This window comes from Desmodus rotundus, chromosome 9 (genome assembly GCF_022682495.2).
Source record: "Desmodus rotundus isolate HL8 chromosome 9, HLdesRot8A.1, whole genome shotgun sequence".
Classification (NCBI taxonomy): domain Eukaryota; kingdom Metazoa; phylum Chordata; class Mammalia; order Chiroptera; family Phyllostomidae; genus Desmodus; species Desmodus rotundus.
This window is the reverse complement of record NC_071395.1, coordinates 57773368-57788125: the sequence shown is the minus strand read 5'-3', so window position 1 is coordinate 57788125 and position 14758 is coordinate 57773368. Positions and strand designations below refer to the sequence as shown.

At 43.8% G+C, this 14758-nt stretch overlaps 1 protein-coding gene across 2 annotated transcripts in view; it reads left to right on the top strand.

Moving 5' to 3' along the window:
- The window catches only part of NLRP3 (NLR family pyrin domain containing 3), a 133874-nt gene extending 120263 nt beyond the window's left edge, over positions 1-13611 (top strand). For both annotated transcript variants that reach the window (XM_024560927.4, XM_053911030.1), the window contains exons 8-10: positions 2288-2458; positions 2946-3116; positions 13034-13611. In XM_024560927.4, the coding sequence (XP_024416695.2) occupies positions 2288-2458; positions 2946-3116; positions 13034-13133 (442 nt within the window). In that variant the 3' untranslated portion in view covers positions 13134-13611. The remainder of the gene's footprint in view (positions 1-2287; positions 2459-2945; positions 3117-13033) is intronic.
- Positions 13612-14758: the final 1147 nt, after the last annotated feature.

Sequence of the window (14758 nt, the reverse complement as noted above, 5' to 3'; positions counted from 1 at the left end):
GGTCCTAAGAGCATAGCCTGCTCTTCCATCCTGCCCCACCCTTGTGCACTATCTTCCTTGGCCTGGAGGGTCCCCTTACTCTCCCACTCCCAGCTTCCATCTAGGAAGCTCCTTCTTCTCAGTCTTGAAGTAATTTCTTTCATTCTATGTCTTTTTTCCATTTAAAAATACAGATAAAAACAGCACCTGTATCTTGGTCTAGTAATAACTCAATGAGTTCATCCTGTTAAAAGTCATCATCCCATGCCAGGTACATAGTAAATGTTCAACAAATATAAAATCTTCCTCAGTTTTCTTTGTGACACTTTTTTTCTGACATAAGGTATATATCATTATTAAAATTTTAAAAAAACAATAATTTTTTAACTTAATATGGTGCATGAGATGGTATCTGTACTAAGTAAATGTGGAACGCAGTTGAATGGATCAGTTGAAACCAAGATATACGATGTTGGTTGCCATGCTCTGACCCTAGTGGATTGGTTGGGAGGACTTGCTTGTTCAATTTTCTCAGCAGTTCATTACAAGCTGTGTACCCTTCTCTCAGTCTCAGTGATTACCAACGTTTTGATCATTCAGACGTGAGTTATTCCTAACAATCTCTTTGCTTGTGACTGCTGCCACTTCACTGTGTTCCTCAAACATCTCTTTCAAGATCCCTTCTAGTCCTTTTCTGGAAAATGTGGTAACATTTGCCATTCTATAACTTTCAAAATATCCTTTATTTTCCTTTTTGATGCCTGTCTCCAGTCTCCTGGAATGTCCTCCATTTTGCCAGTTTCTTAGTCTGTTCAAACTGCCATAATAAGACTACCATAGACTGGGTGGCTTAAACAATGAACATTTATTTTTCACAGTTCTGGAGGCCAGAAGCACAAGATCATGGCTCTGACAATGACCCAGTTCTAGCTGAGCGCTCTTCAGGCCACCAGTCACCTTCCCACTGAGCTCTCTCCCAGTGCGGGGCGAGGGAACACTTGGGGTCTCAGTTAGAAGGGCACTGATCCTACCATGAGGTCTCCACACTGGAGACCTGATCAAACCTCCCAAAGGCTCCACCTCCTAACACTATCACACTGGCAGTTACAAATTTCACATGAAGGTTTTAGAGGGATACAAACAGTAGGTCTATAACAGCTAGTAATCCTGCACATTCCTTCTGCATGTTTACTAAGGACCCTGTGGTGAACTTCTTAGCTGGAGACAAAGCTTACTAGAAGCTACTTGTGACTTGCTCGGTTTCTGCTCATCCCTCTTGAGTCCACTTCCTTCTTCATCCTGCTGACCTGTCTTTTCTGCTCTGACTTAGGGGAAGATGGAGAGCAGGGGACGGGTCAGCACTTCATTTCCTTGACGCAATCTGTTCGTGCTCCATGGTCTGAATGACTTCTTTCTGTGTTCACACTTTTCCTGATTTTCAGTCACATTAGAGCTCAACAACATATGATTGTTAAAAATTCTAGTATGAAGAAATGTATGAGATGTTCTCATACATTTGTAAGATTGTATGAGATGTTCTTCAGCCAAGGCCTATGGCCTCACACATGTGCCTTTCTGTAACTGTGCCCCACCATCTGAGTGCTATTCAGGAGTGGCAGCTCTCTATTCCAGGGCCCTCATGCTCTTGTTGGGTGAGAAAATAAGCTCACTTGACCCAAAAATAGTGCATCCAAATCTTAATGCCACAAAGTGCAATGCATAGCCAGGCCTTTATGCCTCCAGGGGTGCTTATAGCAAAGGCAGCATGGGCAGGTGGGCAGCAGGCAGCAGTGACCCTAGAAGGCTTAAGTCTGGGCTCCCTCTCCACCGCACACTTGCTCTTTGACCTTAATAGAAACACACAATTTGATGAGCCTGAGATTTCTAATCTGTAAAAAATATGCAACACTGACCATTGCATGGCCACCTTGCCTGGCTGATATAAGAATCAAGTAAGTCAGGTCTCTGCAGTGCTGTGGGACAACCTGAGATGGAAGAAGCAGTGGGGAGGAGCATTCCCAGCCTGTGGTCCTCTGTGTGAGCAGGAGAAAGACTGTGGAGGTATCTCGCTGAGTTTGCTTCCACTCTCTTTTCTTCTGACCCCAGCACAGTGTCTGCTGAGACTGTCACTTGTGTGTCTTGTGGGTCCCGAGACAGGGATTTATGCTTCCTCAGTTATCCGTGTGGCTGGCTTGGATCTCTCTGAGGAAAGATGCAGTTTTCCAATAAGATGAGGCTCTGTGGTGAGAGAGCCATGTGGTGTCCAAGGAAGGCTGCACCCTGAGGACTTGTCCCGCTTCCTCTACAGGCTGGTGAAGGTGGGCCTTACATCTGGTTCTTGTCCGGCTCTGTCCTCAGTGCTCAGTGCTAACCAGAACCTCACACACCTTTACCTGCGAGGCAATGCTCTTGGAGATATGGGCGTGAAGCTGCTGTGCAAGGGACTTTTGCACCCCAACTGCAAGCTTCAGATGTTGGAGTAAGTTCCTTAGCTTGTCACAGTGATGGGAGGATGGTGGGGTTGTGGTTGGGGAAGTGAAGATGAGATCAACGGTACCTAAGAAGTGATGCTATCCTCCAAGTTTGACCTGTGACCAAACCATGGGGTTGGGGGTGGGGGCTCTCCCTCCAGGTGTCTGAAGGTGAGGGCTGGGGTTCCTCTCACCGCCAACCTCTCTACTGCAAGAGAGTGTGCATAGTGTGGATCTTGCGTTATAAGAAAATTTAGGGGGAAACACCAAATTTGGGAAAAATCAATTCAGAAACTGCTATTGCTAGTTGGATCTGGATAATCCAGTAGCCTGGAAAAAAAAAATACGCTCATCAGCAAAGAATAACCATGGCACATACAATTGCTCTGAGCTTGTTCATCCTGTACTTTTTATTTGAAACATTACAGGCTAAGCTCAGGGACACCTGGGGGAGAGTAAGGGGACATTTTCTTTGAATCTCTCTCTTTCTTGCAGACTAGACAACTGCAGCCTCTCCTCACACTGCTGTTGGGATCTCTCCACACTCCTGACCTTCAACCAGAATCTGCGACAGTTGAGCCTGGGCAGCAATGACCTGGGCGATCTCGGGGTCATGCTATTCTGCAAAGTGCTGAGACAGCAGAGCTGCCTCCTGAAAACCCTTCAGTAAGTGCTCCCCAAAGGGTGTGAGGGGCAGGGCTCTGAGTTCCAAGGAAAAGTTGGCCACTTACCAAAAACCAAGGTGGATTTTTGTACTCAGGTGAATGTTGGGCTTGGGCCAGCTGTTGCAGAATTTTATAAAAACAGTAGAGGAGTCATGAACTACATATTCTACGTCATCCAGACATTGAATATTCAAGAATATTCAAGGGTCAGTTGGAATGAAAAGACTTTGCCTTCACATTCTTTTATTTTTTAAATTACTTTATTGTTGTTCAATTACAGTGTCTGCATTTTCTCCCCACCTCTCTACCCCACCCCAGCCAAACCCACCTCCCTCCCCTGCTACCACCCTCCCCCTTGGTTATGTCTTTGTGTCCTCTATAGTAGTTCCTGAAAACCCTTCTCCCCACTGTCCCTTTCCCCTTCTCTTCTGGCTATTGTTAGATTGTTCTTAACTTCAATGTCTCTGGTTATATTTTGTTTGCTTTTTTCTTCTGTTGATTATGTACCAGTTAAAGGTGAGATCATATGGGATTTGTCCCTCACCGCCTAGCTTATTTCACTTAGCATAATGCTCTCCAGTTCCATCCACACTGTCACAAAGGGTATAAGCTCCTTCTTTCTCTCTGCTGCATAGAATTCCACTGTGTAAATATACCATAGTTTTTTGTTCCACTCGTATGCTGATGGGCACTTAGGTTGCTTCCAGTACTTGGCTATTGTAAATTGTGCTGCTATGAACATTGGGGTTCACAGGTTCTTTTGGATTGGTGTTTCAGGGTTCTTAGGGTATAATCCCAGCAGCAGAATTGCTGGGTCAAAGGGCAGTTCCATTTTTAGTTTTCTGAGGAAATTCCATACTGTTTTCCACAGTGGCCTCACCAGTCTGCATTCCCACCAACAGTGCACTAGGGTTCCCTTTTCTCTGCATCCTCTCCAACATTTGTTTGTGGATTTGTTTCTGTTGGCCACTCTGACTGGTGTGAGATGGTACCTCATTGTGGTTTTAATTTGCATCTCTCTGATGGCTAGTGATGCTGAGCATCTTTTCATATGTCTCTGGGCCCTCTGTATGTCTTCCTTGGAGAAGTGTCTGTTCAAGTCCTTTGCCCATTTTTTCATTGGGTTGTTTGTCTTCCTGGAGTGGAGTCGTGTGAGTTCTTTATATATTTTGGAGATCAGGCCCTTGTCTGAGGTATCGTTGGCAAATATGTTTTCCCGTACTGTTGGTTCCTTTTTATTTTAATGCTGTTTTCTTTAGCCATACAGAAGCTTTTAATTTTGATGAGGTCCCATTTGTTTATTCTTTCCTTTATGTCCCTTGCTTTAGGGGACATGTCTCTGAGGATGTTGCTGCGTGGAATGTCTGAGATTTTCCTGCCAATGTTTTCCTCTAGGACTTTTATGGTGCTATGACTTATATTTAAGTCTTTTATCAACCTTGAATTTATTTTTGCGTATGGTGCAAGTTGGTGATCGAATTTCATTTTTTTGCACGTAGCTGTCCAGATCTCCCAACACAATCTGTTGAAGAGGCTGTTTTTGCTCCATTTTATGCTTCTGCCTCCTTTGCCAAATATTAATTGATCATAGAGACTTGGGTTTATTTCTGGGCTCTCTGTTCTGTTCCATTGGTCTATGTGCCTGTTTTTATGCCAGTACCAGGCTGTTTTGATGACAGTGGCCTTGTAATACAGTTTGATATCAGGTATTGTGATCCCTCCTGCTTTGTTCTTCTTTCTCAAAATTGCTGCAGCTATTCGGGGTCATTTATGGTTCCATATGAATTTCTGAAATGTTCGTTCTATATCTGTGGAATATGTCATGGGTCCTCTAATAGGGATTGCATTGAATCTATAAATCGCTTTGGGTGGTATGGCCATTTTGATGATGTTAATTCTTCCAATCCATGAGCATGGTACATGCTTCCATTTGTTTGTGTCTTCCTTAATTTCTTTCTTCAGTGTTGTGTAGTTTTCTGAGTACAGGTCTTTTACCTCCTTGGTTAGGTTTATTCCCAGGTACTTTATTTTTCTAGTTGCTGTATCAAATGGGATTTTTTTCCTGATTTCTGTTTCTGATGTTTCATTGTTGGTGTACAAGAATGCCTTTGATTTCTGAGTATTGACTTTGTATCCAGCTGTTTGCCAAATTCATTTATTAGGTCGAGTAGTTTTTTGGTGGAGTCTATAGGATTTTCCATGTACACTATCGTGTCATCTGCAAACAGTGACAGTTTCATTTCCTCCTTTCCAATGTGGATGCCTTTTATTTCTTTTTCTTGTCTGATTGCTGTGGCTAGGACTTCCAATACTATGTTGAATAGGAGTGGTGAGAGAGGGCATCCTTGTCTTGTTCCTGATCTTAGTGGGAAAGCTCTAAGTTTTTGTCCATTGAGTATGATGTTGGCTGTAGGTCTCTCATATATGGCCTTTATGATGTTGAGGAATGCTCCCTTTATTCCCACTTTGCTGAGTGTTTTTATCAGAAATGGGTGCTGTACCTTATCCAATGCTTCCGCATCTATTGATATGATCATGTGATTTTTGTCTTTGCTTTTGTTTATGTGGTATATTATGTTTATTGATTTGTGAATATTGTACCATCCTTGCATCTCTGGGATGGATCCCACTTGGTCATGTTGTATGATCTTTTTAATGTATTCCTGGATGCAGTTTGCCAATATTTTATTGAGGATTTTAGCATCTATGTTCTTCAGTGATATTGGCTTGAAGTTTTCTTTCTTTTTTATGTCTTTTCCTGGTTTTGGGATTAGGATGGTGTTGGCATCATAAAATGAGTTTGGGAGTCTTCCACCTTCTTGAATTTTTTGAAATAATCTGTGGCGGGTGGGGGTTAGCTCTCCCTTAAATGCTCTGTAGAATTCTCCTGTGAAACCATCTGGTCCAGGGCTTTTGTGTGTCGGAAGCCTTTTGATTACTGTTTCAATTTCATCAGGTGTTATTGGTCTGTTCAGGCTTTCTGCTTCTTCATTGAGTTTTGGAAGGTTTTATTTTTCTAGAAATTTGTCCATTTCACCTAGGTTTTCACATTTCTTGGCATATAGTTCTTCGGAGTAATTTCTTACAATCCTTTGTATTTCGGTGGTTTCAGTTGTAATCTCTCCTCTTTCAATTCTAATTGTGTTTATTTGGGTCCTCTCTCTCTCTTTTTTTTTGATGAGCCTGCATAAAGGCTTGTTGATTTTGCTTATCTTTTCAAAGAATCAGCTCCTGAATTCATTGATCCTTCAAATTGTGCTTTTAGTCTCTATTTCATTTATTCTGCTCTGATCTTGGTTATTTCCTTCCTTCTGCTTGCTCTGGGTTGTCTTCGTTGTTGTTCCTTGTATTCTTGTAGGTGTAGGGTTAGGTTGTTTATTTGAAATGTTTCTATTCCTTTTAGGTGGGCCTGTATCACTATGAACTTCCCTCTCAAGACTGCCTTTGCTGTATCCCATAGGTTTTGGATTGTTGTAAGTTCATTTTTGTTTCTTCCCAGAAACTTTTTGATTTCTTCCCTAATCTCATTCTTCACCCATTCATTGTTTACTAGCATGCTATTCAATCTCCATGTTTTTGAGTCTTTTGGGGTTTTTTTCCTTGCAATTTGTTTCTAGTTTCAGTTCCTGTAGTCAGAGAAAATTCTTGATATGATTTCAGTTTTCTTGAACTTGTTGAGGCTTGCTTTGTGTCCTATCATGTGGTCTATCTTTGAAAATGTTCCATGGACACTTGAAAAGAATGGGTATTTTGCTTCTTTGGGATGAAAGGCTCTATATATATCATTTAAGTCCATTTCATCTAGGGCACTGTTGAATGCCAGAATATCTTTGTTGATATTTTGTTTGGAAGACCTGTCCATCTTTGACAGTGGGGTATTAAAATCACCTGATATAATTGTGTTGCTGTCAATATCTTTCTTGAAGTCCTCCAAGGCTTTCTTTATGTATTTGGGTGCTCCTATGTTGGGAGCATATATATTAACAATGTTTATGTCTTCTTGGTTGATTCTTCCTTTGAGTATTATGAAATGACCTTCTGGGTCTCTCTTTATGGCCCTTCTTTGGAAGTCTATTTTGTCTGATATGAGTATTGCTACCCCGGCTTTATTTCCCCCTATCCGTTTGCTTGGAAAATTTGTTTCCAGTCCTTCACTTTCAGTCTGTGTAGGTCTTTTGTCCTGAGATGGGTCTCTTGTAGGCAGCATATGTGTGGGTCATGCTTTGTATCCATTCAGCTATTCTGTCTTTTGATTGGATCATTTAATCCATTTACATTTAAGGTTATTATTGATAGGTACTTTTTCATTGCCCTTTTTTTTTTGTACCTGTGTTTCTCTCTCTCTCTCTCTCTCTCTGTCTCTCTCTCTCTTCCTTCCTTTCCTTAAAGCAGTCCATTTAGCATCTCTTGCAGAGCTGGTTTGGTGCAGGTATATTCTTTTAGACTTCTTTTGTCTGGGAAACTCCTTATTTGGCCTTCTATCTTGATTGAGAGCCGTGCTGGGTAAAGTAGCCTTGGTTGCAGGCCTCTGGTTCTCATTACTTGGAATATTTTTTGCCATTCTCTTCTGGCTTGGAGCTTTTCCATTGAGAAGTCAGCTGCCAACCTTATTGGGGCTCCCTTGTATGTTACTTCCTGTTTCTCCCTTTCTGCCTTTAAGATTCTCTTTATCTTGGAATTTTGACATTTTAATTATGATGTGTCTTGCAGTGGGCCTCTTTGGGTTCCTCTTGATTGGGACTCTCTGTATTTCCTGGATTTGTGTGACTTTTCCTCTCATCAGATTTGGAAAATTTTCCATCATTACTTTTTCAAACAGGTTTTCTATCCCTTGCTCTTCTTCTTCTCCTTCTGGTATCCCTATTATATGGATATTATTACGTTTCATGTTGTCCTGCATTTCCCTTAACTCCTGTTCATTCTTTCTGAGCCTCTTTTCCTTTTCTTGCTCATTCTGGGTGTTTTTTTCTAGCTTGTCCTCCAGTTTGCTGATCCAGTCCTCTGCTTCATTGAGCCTGATTTTGATTCCTTCTACTGTGTTCTTCAGTTCAGAAATTGTATTCTTCATTTCCTCTTGGCCCTTGTTGATAGTTTCTATTTCCTTTTTCATGTTGATATAGTTTGAAGTGAGTTCATTGTAGTCTCCCTGTAGTTTTTGGTAATTCTGTGTGAGCTCATTAAGCTTCCTTATGACTAATGCTTTGAACTTGCCTCCTTTTCATTTAGCATTGTTTCTGAGACTTCCCCCTTTCCTTTCATTTGGGGATTGTTTCTTTGTCTTCCCATTGTTTGTGAGACTCTTCCTGTTAGCCTCTGCTTCTTAAGTAGCTCTGTTCTGACCCCCTGGATTTATGGTGTTAACTTCTATGGTAGAATACCTGTGAGATTCAGTGGTACAGTCTCCTTGATCTCCCAAGCTTACTGATCTTGGGCTGTGGTTTATGTTGGCTCTGTGTATGTCTTTGGTATTTTGTTGTTGTTGGGTCTTTCTTTGGTGGGTCTTTCCCACCAGCTGGTTATCTGAGGGTCAGTCTGTCCACCACCTCTTGTTTTCTGTTGTGCAGGTGTGGGCAGGTTGTGTTGGAGCTGGTTCTCCCATGTGTACAAACAAGGTTTTGAGGCTTTTCTCTTGCACTTGTTCAGTTGTTTGTTCTGAGTAATTTCTCCACTATTTAGTTGTATTTCCAGATAGGTCCTGGGTTGAGTTAGTGTGGCTTCCACTCCCTCCTTCACCTTCCTCTGTTCTTGTCTGTTGGTGGTTCCTTTGTTGGTGGCTTTCCTCTTCCAGGAGGTATCCTGGTGTTCACAGCATCTACCTACTCTTTTTTGTGATAGGTTGTAGTGAGAAGGCGAAATGGTTTAAGAAGCAGGAGTGTATTCTATGATATTTAAAGTACCAGTGCTTAGAGAAGTGATAGGAGATCCTTTGGATATGTTAACTGTGATAATTCACCCACCTAGCCACTTTTTAGAGAGGGTGGAAAGAAGATAGGAGTCCTGTTGCGGGGGGCGGGGGGCAGGATTGTGTGTTGGATATAGAAAGCTGTGAGCTTGTGGGAGGTCAGATTATGAGGTAAAGTGAGAGTAAAGGGTAAAAAATAGGTGTAATGTGTGAGAGAATAGAGTTAACTGCACCCGTAATAAATTCAGGAAACAGTGAAGTGGGCTGAGATCTGGGAGGGGTTCTGTGTAGTATTTACAAATGTATGCATCAGTTATTATTTACAATAGTAATGGAGCAACAATCATATGTCAGAATCTATGTGATCTGGATAACCAGAATAGGGAGTATATGTCCTAGAGTAGTGTGCTAATGGAACACAAGTAAAGTGAAAGACAGTTAATTAACAATACACTATGAAAGAGAGAACAAGGGGAAACCTGTCAAGCAACACAAATTAACCAGTCAAGCAAAGAAGACTAAACAGAAAGAAGACAAATACAAAAATACTAATAAAATGAGTGATGTAAGAATAATGAAAAAATAACAATACAAATATACAATAACTTGCAAGTTCTCTGAAGTAGCAAAGTGAAATTTGTTTCACTGTCTCAGATGTTGGGATGCCCCCTCTTTTTGTCCAACTCTGGTCTTTTCACAGTTCCAGGTTTTATTATCTCACCTCCTCAGGGCTATGGGTGTGGGCGCAGGGCCTTCCGTGGTGTGCACTCTCCCCAGTGCCTCAGGTGTGGTCTCAGGTCCCTCCAAGGTGTGCACTCTCCCTGATACCTCAGATGTGTGCCCGGAGGTGTGCACTCTCCCCAGTGCTTTGGATTTGGGCTCGATGCCCCCCATACCCCCGTGGGTGGAGAGGAGACTGGAGCTGCTGCTGCAGGAGAATTCCCCAAACTGCCCCCAAGTGTCTTTTTTTTTTTTTTTTTTTTTTTTTTTTGAGAAAATCCTCCTGCTCAATCCTGACGCTCCATACAAGGAAGGGCCTGTCCTCTCACACAGCCCACCTCTCCAGCTAGAACGGGGACCTTCCAGGTCAGGGCCTGACATGGCCCAACTCTCAACTCTCCCCAGCCTGTGCCCACAGTCTCTGTGGGATTACCACTTCATCCTTATTCCCCTCCCTGTGACTTCAAGCAACCAGGTCTCTCTCAGTGCTGCTCAAACCTTGTTTAGCAGGGGAGGGAGCCATTAACCTGGCTCTCTCCCAGGAGTCCTGCAGCAGGCCCAGTCCCCCTGGTCCCCATGCTGGCTCCAGGGACCTTTTTGTCCTAAAGCAATCCCCTTACCATCTGTTTTTTTAGTGTCCTCTATACTTTTTGGTCTCCTATCTTCATAAATGCTGGGGTGCTGTTGGCTGTTCACTTCGTTCCTCAGTAGATCAGCAGGTGTTTCACCTGTGTGCAGGGGGGAAGTGGACTCTGCTCCCACCTATCTCGCCGCCATCTTCTAGTCTCTGAGCTTTCTGTATACAAGGAGAATCATTCTTCTTTACAAGAGTTTTTTTTGTGTCATCAGTCTTTTGAGTTATTTGCGGTCTCTTTGTCTTGGGCTTTAAAGGAACCACTTCCTCCCTTCACATTCTTAAAAGAAATGTAAGGCCCAGTGAAAGTAGCCAAATGGAGTTGTTCCTCTGCAGGGGCTTGGACTTCGCAGACCTAGACCTGTCTGCGGTTATCCTGATTGCAAAGGCCTTAATGTAAAGGGGTGTTGTTGGTCTTGTTTATGAGGATTTCTTAAAGGAGAAAGACTGCCTCAGAAACAGCAAGGGGGGAAGTTCCATCACATTCATCCAGCTCAGTGTGGGGTGGCCACTGGCTCCTTTCAGTGCCGGGATCCCCTCAAGAGGTACCTACCTCTCTAGGAAGAGCTTCTGTGAGTGTTACAGTCAGCACCCCAGGCCATACTCCCCACTGCACACCCTGAGGGCCACGCCTCCACTCCACATCCCCAGAGCCACGCCCCCACTGCACAAGGTTCCAGCTTGGCTGCTGAGACCACATGCTGTCCTTGGTCTTTCCCCCTACTTCATGGCTGTTTCTGCTCAGTCTTCTTTTTTGCTTATCGTTGTCCTGACCTTTACATGCTGAATTCCCTGGGACTCAGCCATCATGTCGTTTTCCTTCTCTACACTTTCTCCTTTGTACATATTGTCTAGTCTTCTGGCTTTACCCTACATGTGCTGTACCCCCTAGTTTATATCTCCATGAATGCCATGTCCAAATGCTTATCTGCCCTGCCCACGTGGGTGTCTGATAAGCCTCCCAGACTTACACGTTCAAATCCAAACCAGGGCTGTTCCACTGTCTGAAACTGCTCCTTTCTGGTCTCAGTCTGGTGACCCTCTGAACTTCTCACATCAGAGAAGGCTGGTGCCACCTTCAATTCCCCTCTCCCTTCTGCTCATCCACTCTGTAGGCATGTCCTGTGCACTCTGCTCCCACAGCAGACCTGCTCGTTGACCAGCTTCGTGGTTCTCACCCCAGTCCAGGCTGCCATCATCTCTTGTCTGGATTGTTATGCTGGCTTCTGCCAGGCTCCTCCGCATCTATTTTCTTGCCATAGAAGAGGGAGCATGCATCTGAAACAGGAATCCCCTCTGCCAACATGCACCAGGGACTTCCTGTCACGTTCAGAGAGTGCCGAAGACCCCGTGTGACCTAGCCATACTGTTTCTGCAAGTTCATGCTCTCCAGGCCCTGCCCCTTCTGCTCCTTGCACACTGGCCTCCTTGCACTGCCACACAGACACTGTCCTCCCTGAACTTCCACATGCTGTCCCCTCTGCCTGGAACTCTCCCCTTAGGGTGTCCACATGTCTCATTCCCACACCCTGTCACTGATCTATCAAACGATCTTCCTCAGGGTGAGTGTTTCCTGCCATCCTGTCAAGAACAGCAGGCCAGCACACTCTTTCTTCTTCCCTTCTTATCTCCCCTCCCCCAATGTTGACCACTGTCATGTGTGCTAGGCTGTTTTCTCATTTATTTGTCATCTATGTCCTACTCTAGGAGTATAAATTCTATTTGCCCAGGGACCTCTGTCTTTGTCCATGACCTCAAGGCCAGAACCAACTGGAATGCAGGTTTGAACAGATGTTCAAGCCAGCATTGCATCCTTGTGCCAACACAGTAGAACACCTTTGCTATAGGAAAAGCCAAATGTCTCAGAGCTAAAAGAACTAGAGGAATAGAGGGAGGGATTGGTCAGGATGAACCAGGCTGTTGCTGCATGGGGTCACTGACTCAGCCCTGAAGGTCACTCCAAAGATGAGGCACAGGCTCCAGATAGACTGGGGCATCCACAGATGCAGTCAGCCTGTCCTGCCACCTTGGCTGCCACAAAAAAAAATAGCACAGATGGGGTGCTTTGAACAACAGACCTTCATTTCTGATAGTTCTGGAGGGAGGACAGTCCAGGCTCTGACTGCTCAGTTTCTGGGGGAAAGCTCTTTTCTGAGCTGGCAGCTGTGTCTTCACCTGGCAGAGAGACTGAGAACACTGGCATCGCCTCCTAGAGGAACACTAATCCCATCGTGAGGACTGACCCAGTGACCTGTCTAACCCTAATCACCTCCTGAAGGCTCATCTCCAAATACCAGCATGTTGAGTTTAGGGTTTCAACATAGGAATTTTGGAGGAACATAATTTTTCAATCTACAACACAATCAAATCACAATTGTTAGAAATGAGGCAGGACAAATAGCATGATTTCTCAGTTAATTGTCAGACCTGCATAAGAGGCACAGGGGATTCATCACACTCTTCTCTCTATGACTGCATATGTTGAAATATTTTCAGACTCCAAGGTTCAAACAGAACACAAACCACATTAGGTAGGAAGTGCAGCATTGGAGTGCTGAGAAGTGTGAGAGAATGAGGGAAGTGAGCTGAGAAGTTTAAGGCCAAAGCTCTGAGAATGTTTATTTGAAGAGTGTAACTCCAGGCTCTCTGTTTTCTTTTACAGGTTGTCTAAAATGTATTTCAATTATGAGACAATCTGCGCATTAGAAACACTTCAAGAAGAAAAGCCCGAGTTGACCGTTGTCTTTGAGTCTCCTCAGTAGTGCAGGCAGCAGGGCTGCCAGACCCCAGTGGCCAAGCCCAGCCAGCCCCGGGTGCATGGGTGTGAGGGACCATGCCTCCCGCCTGGCCCTGCCTGGAGGAAGGCCACCACTCTGCAGTTCTCAGCCATGTGGGAGGGCAAGCTTGCCACCAGTGCCTTTGAAAGAGACCTGGAGCATATCCTTACCCCAGGCTAAGGCTCAAGGGCAACGAAACCGTCCCCGTGGTGTCGCTGTCGGCACGGCACTTATAGGATGGGCTCCTCTTGCTGACCTCGTGCAACTAACTCATTCACTAAAGCACTTTGTCTGTCTTCTTCTTCCTCTTTTTACTGTCTCCAAATCGCTTTCCCTCGTGTCTGTTCCCCTACTTTGTTCTGTTCATTCTGTCATCTTTTTCTTAACTGACCAGAACGGAATGAGTTCACTATATATTATGCTGCAATTTTGTGGCAGCAACTTATTTATTTTAAATTTTGTAACAGTGATATTTTCTAATAAAATAATTCATGTTTATCATACCTGGTTGTATCTATTTAGTTAAATTGTTTTCTTTCTTTAATTTTTAAAAAAGGTGCCTAGAGATCTTTTTACTTATTTACCTAAACTACAAAAGATAAATTAAATTGCTTTATGAATTTAAAAAATCTCTTTACCAAATGATTTGATTGTAAGGAATGGAAAATGGAATCCGCTTACCCTAAATCTAAAGGTGGAAATGTCAGCTGTGGTAGGAGAAGAGGCTGAAAATCGCGCAAAGGAAGGCTCTAGAGTCAATGGAGCCTACACTCAGAGGCAAAACTAGCATGCAGAAAATATGTGTTTGCCTTCAGTTATAAGAAATCACCTGTGATTTACTTTATCCCAGGAGCATTTAATCTACCACACTTCACATAGCATTAAATCATCAATAAATTTTGGTAATTGCTTCTCTACACATGGGGCAACTCTGAACCACATGGAATTAATTACTTAGGGTGGAAATACTACTTCCTCTGTCAAATAGGCTGACCAGACCTCAGCTACCCAGAGTGCGTCCTGTTGATGGAAGGGGCTTGTGCAAAACTGTAAATCAATGACATCACTGACCTGCAGCTTTGCTTACTTTGTAGGTAAGCTGACTTTTCTTGATGGTAGGGCTTTCTTGGTAAAGGAAGCAGTATGTGGCTTATGTTCAGGTGCAAACTCTTTATCTTGTCTAGAGCCAGCACTCAAAGTAATTCGGATCTAGATATTGATTTTTGCATCTCCATGAACTGAGCTATAGCAGACTGCCTCCCTGGTACAGACACCTTGACCTGCAGATAAAATGTATTAAAAACACAAATCTAGAGAACCAAGATGGCGGCATAGTAGACACACTGCGCCTCCTCGCACAACCAGAACTGACGGAAAATCGAATGGCAAGGAAGTCCGACACCAAGGAAATAAAAAATAAACATTCATCCAGACCGGTAGGAGGGGCGGAGATAGGCAGCTGGGGCAGAGAGGACTCGCGTTGCCTTGGCGGGACCGAGACTGGCGGAGTGTGGGACCAACTGGGGCAGGCAGTCAGACCACTAGCAGACCCTGTGGCCCCACATTCGCTCAGATAAACTGAGGGGGCCGGACTCACAGTGGCAGAGAAG